Here is a 24,118-nt window from a genome sequence, read left to right on the forward strand (position 1 = left end):
GCTTATTACCTAACGTATGTAAACAACAAGAAAGTAATTAAAAATTTTCTGTTTCCAAATTTACTTACTAAAAAAAAAATCAATAAAAGTACACAAACATTTTCTGCTCTCAAAAGTTTGAGGGGCTGGGAAGATGGCTTAGTGGTAGAGAGCTTGCCCCTCATGTATGAGGCCCTGGGTTCAATTCTTCAGTACCACATAAGCAGAAAAAGCCAGAAATGGCTTTGTGGTTCAGGTAGTAGAGTGCTAGCCTTGAGCTGAAGAGCTGAGGGACAGCGTCCAGACCCAGAGTTCAAGCCCCACGATCAGCAAAAAAAAAGTTTGAAACTCTTAAAAGTTTGCGTTCCATTGTTGAATGTTCTTGATGTTTGAAGCCATTCTTTTTTTGTTGTTGTTGATTGTGGGGGAGTTTGAATTCAGGGCCTAGGTACTGTCTCTGGACTTTTTCACTCAAAGCTAGTTGTTCCACCAGAGAGCCACAGAGCCACTTCCAGTTAATTTGAGATAAGTCTCACAGACTTTTCTGTCCAGGCTGGCTTCAAACTGCAATCCTTGGATCTCAGCCTTTTGAGAAGGTAGTTAAGATTATAGGCATGAGCCACCAGCTATTGGCTTGGAGTCATTCATATGCCTTGTTTCTTTTGGCAACTCTCTCTCCCTCTCTGTGTACTTTCTAGATTTTTTTCCTTTATTTTGTAGTTCTGGAATTTCATTAAATTAGATCTAGAAATGGGTCTTCTAAAATTAATTTTGTTTGGAGTGATACCTATTTAGAAACAGAGACCTGTGAAGTTCAGGGAAATTTTCTTTAGCTACTTCTTTGACTACTTCTTCCTTTCCATAGTCTTGGCACTCTTCATTTGGAGCTACTTGTGCAAAGATTTTTTGACTTCTGGATTTATCCTCCATGCATCTTAATTTTTTTTGTTTTGTTTTGTTTTTTGGTCGGTCGTGGGGCTTGAACTCTGGGCCTGAGCGCTGTCCCTCAGCTCTTCAGCTCAAGGCGAGCACTCTACTGCTTGAGCCACAGCACCACTTCCGGTTTTTGAGTGGTTTATTGGAGATAAGAGTCTCATGGACTTTCCTGCCTGGGCTAGCTTTGAACTGAGATCCTCAGATCTCAGCCTCCTGAGTAGCTAGGATTTCAGGCATGAGCCACTGGCACCTGGCTGCATCTTAAATTTAATTTTATATTTTTAGACTTTTTTGTCAGTCATGGAGCTTGAACTTGGGACCTATGTACTGTCCCTAAGCTCTTCTGCTCAAGGCTAGTGCTCTATCACTTTGAACCACAGTATCACTTTCAGTTTTCTGGACTAATTGGAGTTACGCGTCTCACAGACTTTCCTGCCTGGACTGACTTTGAACTGAGATCCTCAGATCTCAAGGCTCCTGAGTAGCTAGGATTACAAGTGTGAATCACTAACACCTAGATTATTTTTAGACCCTTGACTGTGTAGTTTCCATTATAGGACATTACATTTAATTCTGATTTGTAATTAAGTCTTCTTAGTCATTGTATTATTAGATAGTCCAGTGATATTTTTTGACAACTGTAATTTTTGGCAGTATAGAGGTTTGAAACTAGGGCTTTATACTCACCTTGCTTCCTCTGCTAGTACCCTACTCTGTGAGTCCATTTGGAGGTGGAGTCTTATGGACTTTTCTGTCTGAGCTGGCTTTCAACTATGATCCTCCAGATCTGTCTCCTGGTAGCTATGATTACAGGCACGAGCCTGACACTCTGCTAACAGTCGTATTTTTAATGCCCCCAAAGCATTTTTTTTTGTTCTCTGATTGCTTGCTGTGCTCAGAGATACTTTTATGGATGCCATAATTATTCACATCATAAGAAAATGGTTGCATTTTTAAAAATTTATTGTGAAAATACTGTACAGAGGGGTTACAATTACATAAGCAAGATAATGAGTACATTTCTTACCAAGCATTGTAGCCTCCTCCTTTGTTTCCCCTTCCCATCCCTTCCCATACTCCCCCGCTCCCTACCCAATCCTCCTCCCTCCCCCCACCAAAGTTGTAAAGTTCGTTTCCGACATAACGACTTGTACATCTCCTTGTTGCAATGGGTCCACCTGTATAGGGATACAAATGGTTGCATATTTTTGAATTACCATATGTTAGCCATACGAGGGAAGATTGCAATGTGACATTTCTGTGCACGTGTATAATGTATTACAATCAGTCTCCTTACTCCCATCGCTTTCCCTTACTATTCTACCCACTTTCGAATATAATTTTAACAATTTCATAATACAAATAGAACAGTTTCATTATTCTGTTTTCAAACTTGCTGACAATCTACTTTGATCATATCCAGAATGAAGAATTTTTAAATGTTTGAAACTCTATGGTATTTGGTTGCCTTCAAGTATTTGACAGTACTGGGGTCTTTGAGCTAAGGGCCTTATACTTGCTAAGCTGGTGCTCTAGCTTTAGCCACACCTCCAGAAGCCTTTGGGTCTGTAATAGAAAGGCTGTACCATTCTAGTGAAACTGCCACTTGAGTTTTGAGTCATTGTTTTTATAAAATGAAATTTGTTTCTTTTTGCTTTTGGTTTTTTTTGGGGGGGGAGGCAGGGCAGAAGGGGTGCACAGAAAGGGAGGGAGGAAGGGTGAACCATTGCAGTCATGGTTTTCAGTATGCACTATGTGGAAAATGAGCTATGCAACTTGAGGGTTGGCTGGGGGGAAGCAAAGGAAGGGGTAACATTGTCCAAAAAAGGAATGTACTCATTGCAAAAGTAATCCCTCTGTCTAACACCTTAAGAATTACAGTAAAATTGCATTAAAAAATAATAGCCTATGCAAACCAAATAGAAAAAGATATAATTTTAATTTACAACCCAAGCACACACAAGAATTTAGTTTCATAGAGCAATTTCCCCTTAGGGGATACATTATTTTATGTTCTACTTACTATATTTTCTCTTCTGGTCTATTCTAATCCTATTCATTCAAAAATGCTGATGTCAATTCACTTAGAGAATTTCATGGCCCACCAGTGAGCCGTGGCCCATGGTTTGGACATTACTTCTACAAGCAAATTACAGTAGTGAGAAGTTTTTATGGAGCAGGTGTGAGTCCTGAGACCCTCCTTGTGGTGTGTTGACTTAACTCAGGTGATGAACTATGCAGAAAGCTGGGCCATTGTCCTTGTAGAATTTATTACGGTTCCCCTTTGAATATGAGCATATCAGCTACTGGAATCCTGTTCCTAGGACACTCTACTGCAGGTGGGCCATCCATTCATCTGTTAATATGCATTTGGAAGGCATCCTGCTGCCTGAAAGAACCAGACAGCCACGATGCATCCAGCTTTGGAAACTCTTAGTAGCAAGCAGCTTGCTTCCTGCCCACTCGATTTGTAAGGATTACTCTCCCTAAGCAGTATTCCTTTGGAGACCAGATGTTCCTTTTTGGCCTGCCTCCTTATACCAGTCTGTTCAAGTTATCTTTAATCAGAAATGAGCCCCTTCAAGTCTTGGTATTTGATGCAGACATTCTGAGTGTCATTCATTGACTCACGATGGGAAACGCAGGGTCTGGCAACCTTCATGGAGTTTGATTTTGGCTCCTTAGTGGAGTTGAATGTTTTCGTTGTAGCTGTGTAGTCATAATGGCCCCTTAGCATTTTTAGAGACACATGCTATAGTAAAATGTCAGCCTCAGCACTATTTTGGGCCACATACGTGGTTGTTGGATGGGGGAGGGGCTTCCTTGTGTGTTGTGGCCTGGCCAGCAACCGCTCTGGTCCTCTCCCCACTAATGCCAATAGCACAATCCCAATTGTGACAGTCAAGCTATATCCCTGGGGGATAAAGTCAGCCTGATTTACATAACTGCTTTAATATAATACTGGCTGTTCAGTGATCACTGGGGTTATTTTCTTACATTTTACTCCCTGAGTATCTAATAATGCAAGTCATTATTTTTCTTTACATTTGATACCTCTTAACAATTAGGTAATATTTTTTGTTTTGTTTTTTTTCTGTGGTGGTACTGGGGCTTGAACTTGGGGCATAGGCTTTTCCCCTTAGACTTTTCTGCACAAGACAGGTGCTCTAGCACTTGAGTGCCACTTCTGGCTTTTTTGGTGGTTAATTGGTGATAAGAGTTTCATGGACTTTCCTGCCCAGGCCGGCTTTGAACTGTGATCATCAGATCTCAGCCTCCTGAAGAGCTAGGATTATAGGTGTGAGTCACCACTGTCTGGCTTAAATCAGATTGTTTCTTATGCTGTAGTTATCTGGGGAAATCACTGAAAATCAGGCACATGTAATAGTAGAATTTAGAAAAGTCCAAACATATATAAATATATGACTATTTAATGATTAATAGCTAAGGGAAGATCTGAGATCACAAATGGTTATTATAAAATCTGATATCATCATGTACCAAATTAGTTTTCTATCTAAAAATAAAGAGTACTGTGTTGCATCTTGCAGTTTTTCAGGTGTCATGCATGTTCCTATACCTGATTCTCAGTCTCTGAGGTAGGTGAGCAGATATTTTTACCCTCATGTTGCAAAAGGGGAAAACAAATTCCAGAGAATGTGATAAATTTCTCCCCCCAAAGTTGTATATGACAGACAAGAGACTGTCACAGATTTTAACCCAAGTTCTCTGACACAAACCACACTAAATTCTGAGCCTGTTTCCTTAAATATGGAAGCTTCCCTACCCCACCCACCCTAGCCAAAAAATAAAGACGCTGGCAGGTATCAGGATGGGGGGCATGGCCAGCCCTTATCTAGCACTTAAGAATTTGCCTTGTGCCAGATGAGATTCTCAGTTATATATTAAAAAAAAAAATCCCTCTGGAGTTGCATGAAGCCTGTCAGTGTCTCTTGTTGCTAGAATTTGTGTTCCTCTTCTGTCTGGCCCAGCCATAAATCTGCCTTTGTGCAGGCTCCCAGATCTGCCCCAGCCCTCCATACAGACCCTTCTTTACCACACCATCTGCCCACCCAACAGCTGCCTCTTGTTCTCCATCTGGGCGCTGTGCAGGGTAGACACACCGCAGTCCTGGTTGAGGAGTAATTTTTCTCCTCAGTAAATTCAGAACCCCTTGGAAATAGTACCTTCAGACCCTTGACACATCAGTGCAGCCCAAGCTGAAGGCACGTGAAGATGAGGTAAATCTTGGATTGTCTCCTGCAAGTTCTTTTTTCTCTGGTTTTTAATAGGTCATAGAGGCTGTTGGGATTATGATAGCATGTCTGTGAAATTCCTTCACACCGCTGGACATTGTAGTGTGGTAGTTCACAATTTAAATACTGAAAGGAACCTCCATTCTTGTTTGTGATTTTGCTTGAAAACTCTGTGTAGCACATGCATGTGTGAGGGGATGAGAGGGAAATATAGAAAATGGAAAACAAGGATTTTTAAAGGGACTGTGGCCATTTAAAATATTTCCAATAAATAAAAAGTAATTATTAAAAAAGTATATGCACAGCATATAATATAGTATAAACTGCCTCAGTACCAGACTAATGTTTAGAATGATGTCACATATTTCCTCTATCAGCTTGGTGGCCTTGCTATATTAATCATTAGGAATACCTAATACATTCTATTGTAGATTACTTATTATATATTATTTCAGATCAGTATACTTTAATATGCATTATTTCAAGTTAACTTTAAGAATGCAAGTTAACTGTAATATGTATTATTTCATATGAGTATATGTAATGTGTATTTTTGCTGTTTTCAGACACCAACCTTTTAAACAATTTCTTCATATTTTTTAAGAATTTGTAGGAAATTTGTTTCATTTTTTTTTCTTCCAACCAGGTACCATAAAATTAATGTGGTTATTTCTAGGCTGAAGTCATAGCTGGAGCATGGCAGAGAAATAGAAGTATCTGTTCACTTTGGTATCAGGCTCCTGGGGGACGCAGTTTCCCTCCAGGATTACCCTTCTTGTTGACAGGTTTCTCACAACTAAATTCTTCTTGCTGCCATGTTTGGCAGGGTCTTTCACTGTGGGAATTGACCAGATGCTTTGGACAGCTGGGCAGCACGGTGCCTCTGTACAAATGAACACCATGGCCCTGTCCTTTCCTGCAGAATGCTCGCCCCTCTCCAGGCTGCAGGCTTCTTTCCAGAAGAGTTCTTCCTGGGACTGTGCAGCAGTCCTCCAGACTCAATAGCGGGGATTCTTGCTTCCTCTGTGTCCAAATCAGCATTCTAATGACAAAGTGCTTTCATCCAGTTCAACAGGGGCTAGCTCTAGTAAAAGATAGTCTCATGCTGTTTCTTGCAATCTCTCTCTCTCTCACACACATTACCCTCTCCCCCCCTATCTCAAGCTGTTGAGTTTCAAAAGTAGTAAGATGCGTTTTGGATAAGATCTGCTGCTGGGGTACCAACTTCCACCCTAGAATGATTCTGGTTTGAGTCTGGTTTCACATGTCCAAGATATCTGCCAGTTGGCCTCTGACCAGCCTCTGATCGGCCTCTGACGGGCAGTTTTGTTCTGGGTGGTGAGCTGGAGTGTGCTGTGGCTGCTGGCAGACCAGCAGGACTGCCAAAGAGAGGAGCAGGAACCTTTCCTGTTTGAGTGGTCTGCCATCACTAGATAGCAGATGGTTCCCTTTGATCAGCTCATGGTAAAGGTCTAAACCAGAAGCATCCATTGCCACTTTCAGCTTTCTAACTTATAAAAAAAAAAGTCACAGAGGGAAGACCAATAGCTCAGGTCTTGAACTTTTAAAAGGTTGTGCTGTTAAGTTCTGCATGGAGATGGGGCAAATCCACGCCTGGCTGTGTGGGATCCTTGTTAGTGGCAAGGTAAATGTCAATTGCCTGGCACATTCCAGTTCAGCTTCCTTAATTAAATGCTGCCCTCAGGGGTTGGTTGTTTTTCTTTCCCCTTCCTTCCCCTCCCCTCCCCTCCCCTCCCCTCCCCTCCCCTCCCCTCCCGTCCCCTCCCCTCTTCTCCCCCTCCCCTCCCCTTCCCCTCCCCTCCCGTCCCCTCCCCTCCTCTCCCCCTCTCCTCCCCTCCCCTCCTCTCCCCCTCCCCTCCTGTCCCCTCCCCTCCCCTCTCCTCTCCTCTCCTCTCCTCCCTTTTCTCTTCTCTTCTTTTCTCTTCTCTTCTCTTCTCTTCTCTTCTCTTCTCTTCTCTTCTCTTCTCTTCTCTTCTCTTCTCTTCTCTTCTCTTCTCTTCTCTTCTCTTTTCTTCTTGCGCGCGCAGGCGTGTGTGTGTGTGTGTGTGTGTGTGTGTGTGTGTGTGTGTGTGTGTGTGTGTGTGTGTGTGTGTGTGTGTGTGTGTGTGTGTACTGGTATGGGCTTGAAGTCAGAGCCTGGGTGCTATCTGTCCCTTGGCTTTTTGCTATACTCCTCAGATCTCAGTTTCTGGAGTAGCTGAGGTTACAGTTGTGAGCCACCAGCACCTGGCCTGGCTTTATTTTTTTTTTTTTTTCCTCCTGCTCCTGAAGCTTGAACTCTGGGCCTGGGCCCTGTCCCTGAGTTCCTTTTGCTCAAGGCTAGAGCCTCTACCACTTGAGCCACAGCACCACTTCCAGCCTTTTTGTGAATTAATTGGAGATAGGAATCTCACAGACTTTCCTGCCTGACCTGGCTTTGAAAGTTGATCCTCAGGTCTCAGCCTCTTGAGCAGCTAGGATTACAGATGTGAGCCACCAGCGCCCAACTCTGGCTTCAGTTTTAATAGACCACTAAGTTTCTTGCTGGTGGCCAAGTTAAAAAAAAAATCCACTTTACCTTTTTTTCCTCTTTCTCTCTAATTTAAAATGTGTTTGTATGGCTAGACTTGAGTAGGGTGTAGGAGGTGGTCTCTGGCACGATTATAAAACTCTGAATCCTGTGCTGTTTGCTCCCCTCCCACAATTTCAAAAGTCTCAACTGAATCCTCCAAAGAAGACAGACAGTAGCCAGTAAGGACATGATAAGAGGACCTCACTCAGTGACAGGGGATGGGAGACAGTTCCTCCCTCCTCCAGAAGGGCTGCCAAACTCCAACAGCAAGGAGGAAAACCAAACCAAAAACAGAAATAAGCCAGTGGGGGGGGGGGGGGGGGCGGGGGGGACTGTGGGGAAATGGGAGCTCTGGTGTGCTGTAGGTGGGAATGTAAAATGGCGCCACAGCTATGGAAGACTGTGGCCACTCCTAGAAGGATGAAAGCTTATTTTGGGCATATTTCTCCACAATTACAAATAAAATCAAATCCATAAAAAGAAATCAAGTCACTCCTATACCCGTTCCACTCTGCTCTCCACCTCTGTGAGAAAATAAGGGCTTTGTGCAGGGCAGTGAATAATGCCAGATGTCAGCCACTCCCTCCCCTTCCTCCTCCCCTCCTCTCACCCCCTTCCTTCTCCCTTCTCAGAAGGCCAGGACATCAGTGTTTCCCTCCACTCTGGCCTCCTGCCCCTGCTGGAGGGAAAAACCTCATTGCTGAGGCCCATCTCCACAACCTAAGTTGTTTTACACATGGATGGTTCACTGTGCTTTTACAGTTTTGGTCTTGTTTCAATGCTTGGATACGCAATGAACAAAGAACAGCAAGCCTTCCCGGACTCTTTCAGCCAGTGTATCTGAGCGTTGTTTTCCTGGGTCTGAGGGTTTTTTCCCTGGGTGCAGTGGTGAAGGATGAATCAGGTGTGACTCACTTGAACACTCTCACCTGCTCTCCCTTGAAACAAAGGCAGACTTTGGGCTGCAGTCTGGGTGTCCGGTTGATGGATGGACAGTTGTGGCTTCCTTTACATCTTCAAATAGCCTTGATGAGTCAGGCAGTTCACAGACATCTCATTTATTACTCTGACAGTGATGTCTTCTACACAAAACCTTTGCTTTTGCTTTTTGGGGAGCTGAGTGTACAGTGCTTGAGGAAGTTTTCTCCTATTCTTGTTTTTCAGAGTCACTTCATGGATGACAGGTGCTTGTAATGCCACTGCGCTGCTCCAAGACCATGTAAGGCCCACTGACCATTAACCCCGCTCAGAGCCGAGACAGGTTTGCAGGTAATCATGTGTGCTGCTAATAACAGAGGTCAAGGGTTATTTTGTTCCAGTGATATAGATTTAAAAAGTTTTAATACATGTTATCAAAGGAAAGTCAATCCATTTAATTTCTGTTTTATGGCTGGGTATTCTTAGCTATGCAGGAATTAAAGTCTACTGACTATACTTGGAAAATAGGAGCTATCGCCTCCTATTTACCCCCCAAAGTGACACACTGGTTAAAATGGAAAAGTAAAGAAGATTTGGAGAAAATCTTAACTTTATCCTTGGCTTAACTGATAAGCTTCTTGAGCAGAGTATGGTTTTGAAGGGAGTTTAAAAGAATCTAATGGTTAAAAAGATTTTTTTTTATGATGGCCACATTGTCAATTGCAACATTTTTCTCTTGTCATGTTCTAACGTGAGGTTAACGATGTCCTTACATAAGCTCTAGGCATTGATTTTATTGAAATTTTTTTCTTTTTAAAAAAATTTTTAAAATGATGTTAAGTAATTGAACAAAGAGGTTAAACTTCTCTAAGTCAGGTTATGAGTATAATGCATCTTGGTCAATGACACCCTCTCCATCGTTCTTCCCCACTATTCCCGCTCCTATCCTGACCCTCAAGTTATATACTTCAGTCTTTATATACTGTACAATGAATATAATGACTGCAGTTGCTCATTCTTCTTCTTTTCATGAAATATTTTTCTTGCCCAAATGAGAGCAGCTCCCTGTTTTTAACCTTAGCCTCATTTTGAGAACTTAAGTCCTTTTCTATGCTGGTATTCCTAGTTTGTATGATAATGAAAACATCAGTGGTGCCTGGGACCTGGAGTTATATTAATTATAAATGTGAGAGGTTTTTCCATAACTTCTAATGCACCAGTCCTCTCTATTTGAGCATTCTGCAGCTGCAGGTTTAGCCAACTGCACAATGGACATGTTTACACTAAATATACCGGTACTAAACATGTACAATCATTTCTTTCTCGTCATTATTCCTTAAGCAATACAGGACAGCAACTCTATATAGCATTGACATCATATTATAGTCTAGAGTAGGTTTAATGTTTACACAAGCTGGATGCTGGTGGCTCATGCCTGTAATCCTAGCTACTTAGGAGGCTGAGATCTGAGGACTGAGATTTGAAGCCAGCCTGGGCAGAAAAGTCTGTAAGACTCTTATCTTCAATTAACTGACAAAAAAAAACAAAAGTAGAGGTATGGCTTGAATGGTGGGACACCAGCCTTGAGCAAAAAAGCCAAGCAAAAGCATGAAACACTAAGTTTAAGCTTTAGTACTGGCTGGCGCGCGCGCGTGCATACACACACACACACACACATACATACACATGCATGTATACATTAAATTTGTTGGTTCTAGGCAAATACAACACTATTTTACTTCAAGGACTTCAGCATGTAAGATTTTGGAAGGTGTGAGGATCCCAGAACCAAATCCCCAAATGTTATGCGACTTCTTAGTTCTCATTTGCTGTGTAATGAGAATGCATCTTGCTGATCATTGCGTGTCCCTGTGTCTGGACTGATGGAGTAGAGACACTTTTCCCATGGGTTCTTCAAGAATCCTTAGCTCAAAACCCGTCAACACCAAGTCTGAAGGATGTCTCTGCCTGCAGCTGATTTTTATGCCTGTTGGATTTCTGCATTAATAACATATTATCGATAATGTGCTTAAAATAACAAGCACACAGGGGTGATGCTGTCTGTGTGAGTAGCCTTGCACCATCAGGGGTAATTCCTGTAACTCCTCCTTTTGAGTCATGCCCAGCAGAGAAGGAAGCTGTAAAATATTTAGGACATTATTTTGCTTGCAAAGTTCTATCGTAGTGGGGTGTAACTTAGGCCATGGCTCTTACTGATGCAACTGTTCTTAATTTAGATTAACATGGGGAACTCTGAGAGTCAGTACACCCTCCAAGGATCGAAAAGTCATAGCAATACCATTACTGGTGCTAAGCAGAAGCCTTGCTCTCTGAAAATACGCAGCATCCATGCCAAAGACGAGAAGTCTTTGCACGGTTGGACTCACGGAAGCAGTGGAGCAGGCTACAAGTCCAGGTCGCTGGCCCGAAGCTGCCTTTCTCACTTCAAGACTCATCAGCCTTACGCCCCGAGACTCAGTGGACCCACAGGCAAAGTCTCCAAAGGCACCATCTACTCCAAGCACAGGGTGAACACCCCAGGACCTGACCTCCAGGGCAGCGACCCCTTCCACTATGTCAGCCGCGAGCCAGCAGATAACCACCTCACCTCCAGAGACTGCAATGGACACCTTCTCAACTGCTACGGGAGAAATGAGAGCATGGGCTGCACCCCACCCGGGCAGGACCGCCGCAGCCCCCGGGTGCTCATCAAGACGCTGGGGAAGCTGGATGGCTGTTTGAGGGTCGAGTTCCACAACAGTGGAACCCACAGCCAAGGGTCTGCCGAGGACCCTGGTGGGCCAGTGCAGCTGCTGAGGTACTCGCCTACGTTGGCATCAGGGACCTCCCCAGTGCCGGATGCCAGGAGGGACTCCAGCGCCGACTCCCCGGCCAGCCAGCGCCCTTCTCCCACCGACTCCCGCCTGCGCTCCAGCAAGGGCAGCTCACTGAGCTCTGAGTCCTCCTGGTACGACTCCCCTTGGGGCAATGCTGGAGAGCTGAGCGAGGTGGAGGGCTGCTTCTTGGCCCCCAGCACGCCCGACCCCAGCTTCCCGCCCTCCGATGCCAAAAAACCTTTCAACCAAAGCTCTTCCCTTTCCTCCCTCCGAGAACTCTACAAAGATGCCAACCTGGACAGCCGCTCCCCCTCGGGCATCTGCCTTTCCGATGACTATATCGGCTCCCACGCCAGTCTCGGCAACCGTGTCTCCTTTGCCTCTGACATCGATGTGCCATCCAGGGTGGAGCACAGAGACCCTGTCCAGTACGGTTCCTTCACCCTCCCCTGCCGGAAGTCCAAAGCCTTAACTGAAGACACTGCAAAGAAGGACACCCTCAAGGCCAGAATGCGACGCATCAGTGACTGGACAGGAAGCCTCTCCAGGAAGAAGAGGAAACTCCAGGTGAGTGTCCGCATCAGTAAAGCAGGGCTGGTGGGAGGAGCCAGCAAAAGGGGAGTCAGTGTAAGATCTGGCACATCTTTTCAGGTATGGGTTTTCACTCTTAAGCCCACAACTTCCATGTTGACATACTTTAACTCAGGCTGAAAACAAAACACCACTGGTGGCTTGAACCACAGATGGATTTATTGCAGGCCTAGAGTCTGGGAGGTCAGAGTTCCAGAGTTCCAGAGTTCCAGCAGCCTTCACACTCAGTCCTCACAAGGCACTAATCCCTTCACAGACCCCACCGTCTGCCTCATCTGCGTACCCCTGTGCCATGCAACATCCTACTACGGGGTTAAAGTTTTAGCACAGGATTTGGATGAGGGGAGGAATGTTCGGTCCACAGCACCTGTGTTCTGTGCCTGTGATCTTCACAGGACTAATTTAAAGCTGGTCCCACCTGTTCTTATAAAGTGCAGACCTGGGGACAAGTCCTGGATGAATTGTTTCTGAGGGTTTTGCACAGTCTTATTCTCTAACTTCAAACAAAAAGGAAAAGTACTAGATGGTTTATTTTTTTGATAAGTAGGGAGCTGACAATGTGTCTGTGCATATAATCTGACCACCTCCTCATGTACATAGCTAACCAAACTCTTTTTTAAAAAATGTCTCCTATGAAGGGAGATGTAATAAAAATATAATGCTGACAAAATAAGAATCAGGATGATAGATGATGTCTGGAACACTAGTACTCAGGAGGCTGAGATCTGAGGATTGTAGTTTGAATCCAGTCTGGGCAGAAAATGGCCTTGAGATTCCCCTTCCAATTAACCAGCAAAAATCTTGGCTGGAGGAGTGTCTCAAGTGGTAAAATATCAGCCCTGAGCAAGCAAGCTGATAGCGCAGTGATCTGAGTTCAAGCTATAGTACTGGCACATACAATAATCAGAATGTATTAATAATAATAGTAATCCATTACTACTAGTACTAATACTGATAATAGTTCCTTTAATTGTATTAATAGTGCCTTTATTAGTATATAGAGTTTTAATATAAGAATGAAGTGACTCAGCCATCAGGAATGAAAAGTGATCATTTACCTTTTTAAGTAACTAAGAGCTCTTGCTAGGTCTTGGTAATGTCCTTCTGCTTTTACTGTGTATGTGTATGTGTTGCTGAGAATTAAATCCAGGGCCTTACAAATGCTGGGCTAGCACTCTACTACTGAGCTTCACATTAGCTATTTGTTCTAACTTTTAATGCTTTTAAAATACTTTAAAAATTGAATAGAAGAAATGCAAGCTGGGCACTGGTGGCTCATGCTTGTGATCCTAGCTACTCAGGAGGCTAGATCTAAGGATCATGGTTCAAATCCAGACCAGGCAGGAAAGTCCATGAGACTATTATGTCCAATTACCACAAGAAAACCAGCAGTGGTACTGTGGCTCAACGTGGTAGAGCACTAGCCTTGAGCAAAAGAGCTCAGGGACAGCGCCCAGTCCCTCAGTTCAAACCCATGACTGACAAAAAACAAAACAAAACAAAACAAATGTAGCAGTGGTACTCCCTAGACACTGTGATGAAAATGAACTGTACAACTTGGGGGCGGTGGGACTAGGAGGGAAAACGGGGAGAGAGTAAGGAAAGGGTGACACTGTCCAAAAAGAAATGTACTCTTTACCTGAATTATATAACTGTAACCACTCTAAACATTGCCTTTATAATAACAATAAAAATAAATACTTCTTAGGTGAAGACACAGAGTAGTAGGGATTTCTTTAACCTTTTCCTCCCAGTTTCCATTTCCCAATTGACAGCAATTGAGTCCTATGAAGAAAGGAGCCCCTGTGGACGCCCAGGCTGTGGCCCACATGCACATTGAATTCCGGTGTTAAAGAACCAGCTATGTTCAGCTGTCATCTCTCGTGTCTCCTGGTTGGTTCTGCCATGGAGCCCATTACCCCATGTCTCTGTGTTTCTCGTCTGTGTGTATGGACTGGCTTACATGTGTCTGTACCAGATCCACTAGCTTGAGTTCTCAGTTCAGAAGCAGAACAGTTGCTGCTGTGTCACGTTCTGTCAGGCGTAGGTCATCGTCCCGTCCCCTCCTTCCCCCAGCCTTCCCACAGGAGCCAGACCTCCTTCATTTTTGTGTCATACACAGAACTTAAATCTAAACCATTTCTTGTGTTGGTAGAGAACAATAAGTAACAATATAGTAAACAGTCAGGATTTGAAAGCCAGAATGTACTCCTCATTTAATGCAAAGGAAGCTCAAGGGTCAAGCAGAGGGAGTGTCCTTCCCGGAGATTCTCCGTCAGTGGCAAGGCAGGGTCAGTGCCCAATTGGAGTGTGCTTTACTTAGCTACACACCCAAGCTGTTGTTCATAACCACTATTAAATGTGATTCAGTAGGAAGATGGAAAATTATTTTAAAAACTGGGAGGACAGCCTTTAGTTTTGCTTATGTTCCTACAATTGATAGTCTATAAATACAAATGAGATTTTCACTGGCCAGGCCTTTCTTTTCCTTTCACAATTTAAGATAAAGGTAGGGACTAGAGGCTTAAAAAAATGTAATCCAAACATAGGAACAGTTTGTGATAATATGCCCTCATAAGGCATCAAAGCAATATCTACTGTCTCTCACACTGAGAGTAATAGTTTAGAAAGTCTTATGGGATGGATAGACATTTGTCTTTGTTTTTAAAACAAGTGGTACCCAAAACAGCAACTTTTTCTGTATAGGGCTCTTCACCCATCCATGTTAGTGAGAACCTGAAAGCAGATTATTCTTTGAAAAAACATACACAACTGAAAAGGAATATCACACCAATTATGGGGGTTGAGACATAGAAGGGAGGGAGAATATGTACTAGAGAGTAGTAAGTGCTTCATGCAGATGAACTCTTTATATTAATCCAGCTATAGTGAGACCTTACTCTTGGTTAAAGTTCAGTTTTATCAGTCAGGCTAGGCTAGGTTTTGCTGAGGTGACAAAGCCCCTTGATCAAATATGTGGTTCAACACAACCAAGGTTTATTTCTCACTTTTACTGTGCAACCGTCACAGTCAGATGGTGGTTCAGGTCTTCATTATTCTCCAAGACCCCTGAACCTGGGGCCAGAGCAGCTACCACTGACAATACTGTAAACAACTATGGCAGAAGAGAAGAAAGTTGTGTGTTGGCTTTTGAAGCTTTCCTCCAAAAGTAACACATTTGACTTCTGTTCATGGGTATTGGCATAGGAAGGCATAAGGCCATGGCTAAGTTCAGGGGAAGGAGGGGACGGGGCATGATTCTATCAGGTGCCCAAGAGGAAAGCTGGGGATACTTGGTGGCTGCTCTGAATGAGGGCCACTGCAGATTTGTTGCAGAGTAGATTTAGGACACACAAACCCTCAGTGGCTGGCCCTCTGTGTTTAAAATTCTCAGCATCCTCAGCCCAGTAGGAAGGAGAGTAGCATATGAACACTACCAAGGTGATAATTTTCTATTTTCTTCCAGAACATAAGGAATGGTGACCTTTAAGGAGTTAAATGACATCTTTCCCCCAGTTTTATTGGGGTATAATTGTCAAATGGACATGACATATATTTGAAGAATACAACCTGATACTTTAAATACATATACATTGAAAGTGATCTCCACAGTTAAGCTAGTCATTGTGTAACATAGTTAACCTTCTCTTGTGGTGAGAACATCTAAGATCTACTTTCTTAGCAAAGTTCAGGTACACAGACAGTATAAACGATAGTCATAATACTGGACATTAGATCTCCAGAACTTACTTATTTTGTGTAACTGAAACATTGCAATTTTTGACGAACACCTGTTTCTCTACCCCCTGACCCCTGGCAACCTCCTTTTTACTCTCCTCTCATGTGTTTCACTGTTTTGTGTTCATATGCGAGTGAGATTGTGTGGTATTTGTATTCCTATGCCGTGACACTTCTTGAAGACTTCTCTACTTTTAGCTGTAGTGCCTTGCCATCAAGACACACTATTTCTTATGTTTGTCTGATGGGGCAGAGATGAAATCATGTCCTTTGTGTATGTATAAAGCAAGCCACCTTAGTGTTAACAACCATAACACAGCTATTGAGAATTCTATTAGGACCTCTCTAAAGAAACTTAAAAAAAAAAATTAGAGCCCCCCTTTTTTCAATCAGTTGTAGGGCTTTAACTCTGAGCCTGGGCACTGTCCCTGAGCTCTTCAGCGCAAGGCGAGTGCTCTACCATTTGAGCCACAGTGCCACTTCCAGTTTTCTAGTGGTTAATTGGAGATAAGAGTCTCATGGACTTTCCTGCCTGGGCTGGCTTTGAACCTCAATCCTCAGATCTCAGCCTCTTGAGTAGCTCGGATTACAGGCATAAGCCACTGGTGCCCAGTGAGTCCTTTTCTCTTTAGCCTTACAATCTGTCAGTGGCTATTAGATAGAAAGTTTTAGGAATTGATCAGCCCCTGGAAAAATGTATAGTTCAGTAGACAGATCATAGCAAATGCTAATATGCAACATATCCACATGTCTGTAGGAGAAGATTCTTGCTTTGTGTTGAAGATTTAAGTCAGTCCTCCAGCTCATAGTCTCTGTGTTGTGAGAAACAATGACAACAGTGTGTATAGATCAATCGGACCACTGACACTTAGGCGTCTCTCTGGCAAAGTCCGGCTTGTTCTGGAGCAGAGGAAACCCCAGTGTTTGTGGGGAACATCTAACTAAAACAAGGCTAACACCAGCTGAGAAGTGTTTCTTCATCTCCTAGGAGTCCTTGAAGACTAACAGAGTAACAATTACAACACAATTTGAAAACACTTTGGAAGCCTCTGTGGTGACTCAGCACTGGCTCATTTGCTATGTTTTTAAAGGCATCTGTGTATAAGTGAACAAGACTCTGAGACGTGGTGTAAGCACAGTAGAAAATAATATTTTCATTAGTAATATCTGTGTTTGGGGCTCAGTTGTTTTTAGCTTCTTGTACTTGGAAATATTCTTTGGTTAGTGATGTGATTTTCCAGCCTAAGACAGCAAGGAAATGCTATTGATGAAATTTCTGGAAAGAAAGGTTCTCCACATTGTGGGACGAAGTACGGCCTTTCCTCAGTGTCCTGGGCCTGCTCTCCTCCATCTTACCTTAATGCACAAGGAAATATTACTGAAAGCCCACCAGGAGCTGAGTAGACAGCGAGCTTAGATTTCTCTGCAGCTACCTTAATGCAAGCTGTAAATTTGAAATGTGAGCATCTTTTGAGGCAGAATTGAGGGTTACTTCTTGGTGAAAAATCAGATTACTGCTGTTCACCAAGGAGTGGCTCACATGAAGGGATAGCTTTAGTGAAAAGCAAGCTAGACATAGAACCAGCACTTCTGTGCTTTTAGCTTTATGTCAGTGCCTCTGGTCTTCATAGGTGGCTGCAGTAGTTATATCTCTGTGAATATTATTTAGAGCTGCTTGTGTTTAATCAGCATTGAAGTTAAGAATTATTACTTTGGTATCTCCAGTGGAATACAATATGTTCTCAAATAAAAGGATGTGAATGGGAGAAAATTGTTCTTTTCTGGAAAGAAATTCCCAAATTAAGTAAGAACTATGAATAATGATAAAGAAGCTACAGTTTGCTAGGCAGTACCCTTGATGTAAGTAATCCTTGGTGCAAGTTTTTTTAAAAAAATAGGAAATGGGAGAATAAGGTCTAGAAATCTAGATCTAGGCTGGGGCCAGAGGTTTTGAAGATTACATTTGCCAAAGAGAGAGGGAGAAAACCTTGTGGGTTTTGCATAAGAACACCTGATTTCTATCCTCACTACCCTGTCTGGAGTGATTCTCTAACTTCATTTTCAGGTGATCTAGGAGAAAAATAGATTATGAGAATTTGAATTCTTCCCGGAAGACATTGATTTATAGTCAGAAAGGAGGGGGAAAATGCCAGAAATCTTCACTAATGTGTTTAAAATATATTAGTTTTTTTCTTTCTTTTCCTTCCAGAAGTTTGGGGGTTTGAACTTAGGTTCTTAGACTTGCTTGGTTGGTGCTCTGCTACTTGAGCCACCTTCCTGCCCTCCTTTTTGCTGATTATGGGGGGATGGAGTTTAGTGAACTTTTCTGCCTGTGATGGCCTCAAACCGTGATCTTCCAGATTTTAGCATTAAAGTAACTAGGATTATAAGTGTAAGCCAACAACTAGATATACTAGTTTCTCTTTCTTTTCTCTTTCCCTTTCTTTTTCTGTCTCTGTCTTTCTTTCTCTCTCTCTATCTCTCTGTGTGTGTGTGTGTGTGTGTGTGTACCATTTCTAGGGTTTGAACTCAAGGCTCAGTCGCTGTCCCTGGGCTCCTTTGCTCAAGGCTAGTACTCTACCACTTGAGCCACACCTCCACTTCCAGCTTTTTTTTCTTGGTGGTTAATTGGAGATAAGAATCTTGTGGACTTTGCTGCCCAAGTTGGCTTTAAACCTCGATCCTCAGATCTCAGCCTCCTGAGTAGCTAGGATTACAGGTTTGAGCCATGGGCACCCAGCTCAGTTAGGTTCTTGATATATAAAATAGAGGTTAGACTTAGGAGAGACAATTGGTGTCTTATTTGCCTCTTTAAGTGTTGACTGTGTGGATATAAATTGGGGTGGATAACACTTTCTAAAATTCTTCCTGGTTGGGAGGTGTGATGATTTAAGGTGTTTCTTATTACAAAGATCTTGCTTTGTAGCACCACTATTAGCCATCCCCAGTGGTCCACTGAGGCTGTGCTGAGGGAGGATGCTGTGACTACTGGAGCCTCTGATGGTTTCATTTCTGTCACAAACAGGAGCCGAGGTCCAAGGAGGGTAGTGACTTCTTCGACAGCCGCTCTGATGGGCTGAATGCAGATGTGCAGGGACCCTCTCAGACATCTGCCTTCTTGTGGTCCGGAGGCTCGGCCCAGATCCTGTCTCAGAGAAGCGAATCCACTCAGGCGATTGGCAGTGATCCCCTCCGACAGAACATTTACGAGAATTTTATGCGGGAGCTGGAAATGAGCAGGACCAACACTGAGCACGTAGACACATCTACAGAAACTGTGGAGTCCAGCAGCGAGTCACTCAGCTCGCTGGAGCAACTGGATCTGCTCTTTGAGAAGGAGCAGGGTGTGGTCCGCAAGGCCGGGTGGCTCTTCTTCAAGCCCCTTGTCACCCTGCAGAAAGAGAGGAAGCTGGAGCTGGTGGCCCGGAGGAAGTGGAAGCAGTACTGGGTGACACTTAAAGGTAAGTAGCCCAGCTCGCCAGGGGCTATGATGACTGTTTTCTTCAGCTGTGTTCTCCTGGGAATGGCCACTGAGACTAGCATTGATGTGAGATAATATGAAGGGTTCACAAACAGAATCTTATGGCAAACTACACTGCAAATACTCTGAGGAACTGTATAGTATAGTCTACTTACTGTTCACATATATGTATAGATGTGTATAGCATCTATACATATATGTGAATAATATATACATACATATATACATTATGCTTGTATTCTATATAAGCAAAATTTCACTTTTAAATTTATCTCATGTGTATTACTGCATTGTTCCTTGATACTTTTGCTGCATCTGGAAAAAAAACCCACCTAAATATCTACCAAATGTGGTTAAACTTATTTGGAATATAGGTCTTGAATTTCATATTCGTACTTGTTCAGAACTATAAAATAGTACTCTTCCTAGCTTGAATAGTATCTGGATCACTCCACTTTGATGAACTAAAAAAGAAATTGTTATTAAATGTACTTTTCCTTTTTCCTCCTTTGTCCTCCCTCCTTCCATATCTTCTTCCCTCCTCCCCTCCCCACCTTCTCATGTGAAGGAAACAGAAGCTAGAATTTTAGAAGCAGGAATGTGTTAAGCTAATAAAAGCACTGCCATTTAAAAATCAGAATCACTTTGCCTAGTTTGGTTGTGTAGATTTGAAGAAATCTCAGTATCTCATGAGGAAGCATGAAGCCCTCAATGCATACAGTGTTGATTTATACAGAGGCTACCAGGAGAAGTAGCCTTGTGGCCTCTAGCATTTCTGCACAGCTCTTCTGCTGCTCTATCATAAGAGCTGAATGTAGTGGTTGAAATCATTATCAGGTGACACCCTTTCCCAGTCTGGAAGAAAGCAGAAAGGTGAATCACATGTGTAGACAGTATGTGTGTGAAACACCTAGAGTTCTGCTTTTCTCCCTCTGTAGCTTTCCTTTGTCCTCTGTTTAGAAATAAGAGTCTCGGGGATTTTTCTGTCTGGGCCTGCTTTGAGCCTCTATTCTCAGATCACAGCCTTCTGAATAACTAAGACTGGAGACATGAGCCACCAATGCTGAGCTTCAGAATTACCCTTTTTAACAGAGGTAATTGTGCTCTCTGTCTGCCTTTTCCAATGAGCAAATTATATGTGACTCGTAGGGACATCCTAGGCTGAATAGTTGGCGATGTCCCTCAAAACTCACACTGCGCGGTGTCAGGAGGGGGGCTACCTGTGACAGGCCAGCGGAAGATGGAGTGACAGTGAGGGGACAGAAAGTGACAAAGAAAAGGTGCATTTGGAAGGACTGAGACTGTCTCCTATTTTTATGGCCTCTGTTCTTGTCTTCAAGCCCTCTTCTTGTGGGTTTCTTTCTGCCATTGTGGCAAGAATAGCATCCAGTGTCATCCCTCCAGGCCCCCTTCAAGGGCACTGTGGAAACTGTTCAAATTGAAACCTGGGGAAATTGTTTCCAAAAGGAGGAGGGGGAAGGCGGAAGGAGAGTGACAGAAGAGGTGAGATTGAGTGGATTGAGTGGATTGAGTGACAGAGATTGAGTGGATACATTGTATACATGCATGGAAATGCCACACGGAAGCATCTCCTTGTACAACTGATGGGTGCTAATAAATCCTTTCCAATAATTATAAGGGGATTCCTATCTAATCATTAAAGAAGACCATTAGTAATGTCTACATGTAATACTTTACAAGCTTATTGGGGGAAAATAAGTACTTAAAAGTATATGTAAGCCAGGTACCAGTGGCTCACACTTGTAATCCTAGCTACTCATGAGGCTGAGATCTGAGGATCACAGTTTTAAGATAGCCTGGGAAGGAAAGTCTGTGAGACGTCCATCTCCAATTAAATGCAAAAAGCCAGAAGTGGGGGTGTGACTGAAGTGGAAGATCACCATCTTTGAGTGAAAAAGCTAAGGGACAAGCACCCAGACCCTGAGTTGAAGCCCCGGTTACAGCACACACACAAAGAAGTCTAGTTATCAGCACTTTTAGAGTATTGTTTGAAACAGAGATGTATTTGTGGGATAAAATAATACACTAAATTCAATTATTTGACATGCGTCTGGAGGATAAGCTGGGCACTTGATCATAAGTAGCTAAGTTTCTCATGACCATAATTGTAAATGTAATTAAGAAATGTGGGACTTTCTTTGGCTTTCTATATTTAGATTTCATAAATAATAGTGTTGTACTTAAAAACGAGGAGCCAGAGGGCCTACATTCATATCCCTGCTCAACTATGGTCTACCTGTGGGACCCACACAGGAAAACTCCATGTTTTGGAATTGTCATCTCTTCAGCAGAGGTGATCAGCCATGTTCTCATAACAGGATAGCTTGGGTTAAAATGACCCAGTGTGCAGAGAACCTGGAGGATTTAAACACACATGCGGTACATTATGCCTCGTTTTCATTCCAATTCATATCATGCAAGAAGCCAGCTTTTCCTTACCACATTTGTGAAGCAGCCACCTCAGTCAGGCCTTGGAGGTGTTTTCAGATGTATAATTTACCTTCTCATGTCCGTCCGTTGCCCCCCCCCCCCCCCCCCCCCCAGTGTCCTCAGGTCGTGTGGCATGGACTTTACTTGGCCTCTATCTCTCCTAGGCTGCACCCTGCTGTTTTATGAGACCTATGAGAAGAACTGTGCTGAGCCCCGCAGTGGGCCCAGGAGCGCCCTCTTCGTGGAGGACAGCATTGTGCAGTCTGTCCCGGAGCACCCCAAGAAGGAGCATGTGTTCTGTCTCAGCAACTCCTTTGGAGATGTCTACCTTTTCCAGGTACTGCTGGTTTTGTGCAAACAGAGCTGGAAGTGATGGCTTCTGTGTGATTTAGATGAGATGAAAGCCAGTCACCAGTGGCTCACACCTGTAATCCTACTACTCAAGAAGCTGAGATCTGAGGATCCAGGTTGGAAGCCAGCCAGGGCAGGAAAGTCTTCAGTTAACCAGCAAATAAGTCAGAAGTGTTCAAGTGGTAGAGCACCAGCCTTGAGTGAAAAAGCTAAGGGATAGTGCCCTTAGCTTCAAGCCCCAATATTGGTGTGTATACATGCATGCACACACACACACAAAGATCAAAAGAACTAAAAGGTAAATAGAGTGAATACTTCGTTAGGCTTTGAATTAGGACCTGAGCAGTAGACATTGTCATCTGTTAACTGTCAGTGCCAGAGGTCCAGTCCAGTTATTATGACAGCAGGCTTTGCCCAGGTGCCTGTTAAATGCCAGGCTGTGGCCTATGGGATGGAAACTCACAATCCCTGCCTGTAAATAGCTCACAGTGTAGAGAATGTGATGTCCATGATTTCTGCAGCAGAGCTTTTTTCGGGAAGCCTGCAGAAGTGGAGGCAGGAGAAGCTTAGGCTCTTCTCTGGATTCCCAGTGGAAGTCAAGCCACAGGTCTCTGGGAAGTCCTGTGGACGTATGCTATGAGGTTCCTCTCCCTGTGGAAACTGGTCAGGAGGTTCAAGTTCAGGTGACCTGCTGTTAACATTTGTGGCCACTTTGTAGCAAGTGTCTACTTGCAAGATCAGAGGAAATTTTGGAGAGTACTTCCCTTAATTAAAAAAAATGTTATTATAAAGGTGATATACAGAGGGGTTACAGTTATATAAGTCATGTAGAAAGTACATTTCTTTTTGGACAATGTCACCTCTTCCTTCCCTCTTTCCCAGTTTTTCTCTCCCATCCCCACCCATAAGTTGTATAGTTCATTTTCAACATAGTGTCTAGTGAGTACTACTGCTCATTTGTTTAGAGAGTATCTTGTATTAAAATATTTTCTATGTTCAGGCCACTAGCCAGACAGATCTGGAAAACTGGGTCACAGCCATACACTCTGCGTGTGCGTCCCTTTTTGCAAAGAAGCATGGGAAGGAGGACACAGTGCGCCTGCTGAAGAGCCAGACTCGAGGCTTGCTCCAGAAGATTGACATGGACAGCAAGATGAAGAAGATGGCGGAGCTGCAGCTGTCCGTGGTCAGTGACCCCAAGAATAGGAAGGCCATTGAGAACCAGGTATCTGTTATCTCACATGTACTTACAGCGGGCAAATGCAGACTTACATGTGCTAGTCATTCTTATACTCGGGATAAGGTCTGCGGCTTTGCAGTTGAAGTTGTTGGTGGCTGGGTTTTTTGTGTGTGATGAGGGTGATGTGATTATACGCTTTGCAGTCTTTGGCAGGTGTAAAGGTACAGACTGAGCATTGCTTTGCCTGAAATGCTTGGGACCAGAAGTGTTTTAGATTTGGAATGTTTTTCTTAAGATTTTTCTATATTTTGGAATATTTGCCTCTATACAAAATATATGTATGAAATATTTTAGTTGCATTAAATATGAACATGTGAAATATCTTAGAAATGAGACTTCCAGCTGGGCACCACCAGTAGCTCATTCCTGGAAACCTAGCTACTCAGGAGGCTGAGATTGTGATCCAGACTGTCCCAGACAGGAAAGTCTGGGAGACTCTTATCTCCAGTGAATCACCCAAAAGTCAGAAGTAGAGCTGTGGCTCAAGGAGTGAGAGTGCTTGTGAGCACAAAAGCTCAGGGACATTACCCAGGCCCTGAGTTCAAGCCCGAGGACTGACAAAAAAAAAAAAAAAAAAAGGGCCTCCACATCTGAACAAAATTTACTTTTGATTCATGTATATCATATATGTATATCTAGTATGTCATGTTATAGTATTTTTAGTGGCTTTGTGCATGAAGCATTTTTATGAAACAATACTATGGAATGTTTCACTTGTGTCAGATTGGCACTTATATACATTTTGAAGTTGTGCATGGTGATACATAC

The 24,118-nt window shown here is 43.3% G+C and overlaps 1 protein-coding gene across 1 annotated transcript in view; it reads left to right on the top strand.

Annotated features, from left to right (window-relative positions):
- Positions 1-24,118, top strand: part of LOC122112475 (rho guanine nucleotide exchange factor TIAM2-like) — a gene marked incomplete at its 3' end in the record, with an annotated part of 121,613 nt that overhangs the window by 76,683 nt on the left and 20,812 nt on the right. The window contains exons 3-7 of the mRNA XM_042685652.1: positions 8,908-9,012; positions 10,899-12,065; positions 18,853-19,288; positions 21,924-22,096; positions 23,111-23,335. Coding sequence (XP_042541586.1) covers positions 10,905-12,065; positions 18,853-19,288; positions 21,924-22,096; positions 23,111-23,335 — 1,995 coding nt within the window. The remainder of the gene's footprint in view (positions 1-8,907; positions 9,013-10,898; positions 12,066-18,852; positions 19,289-21,923; positions 22,097-23,110; positions 23,336-24,118) is intronic.

Source organism: Dipodomys spectabilis, unplaced genomic scaffold (assembly GCF_019054845.1).
Source record: "Dipodomys spectabilis isolate Male_0828 unplaced genomic scaffold, ASM1905484v1 ptg000001l, whole genome shotgun sequence".
Classification (NCBI taxonomy): domain Eukaryota; kingdom Metazoa; phylum Chordata; class Mammalia; order Rodentia; family Heteromyidae; genus Dipodomys; species Dipodomys spectabilis.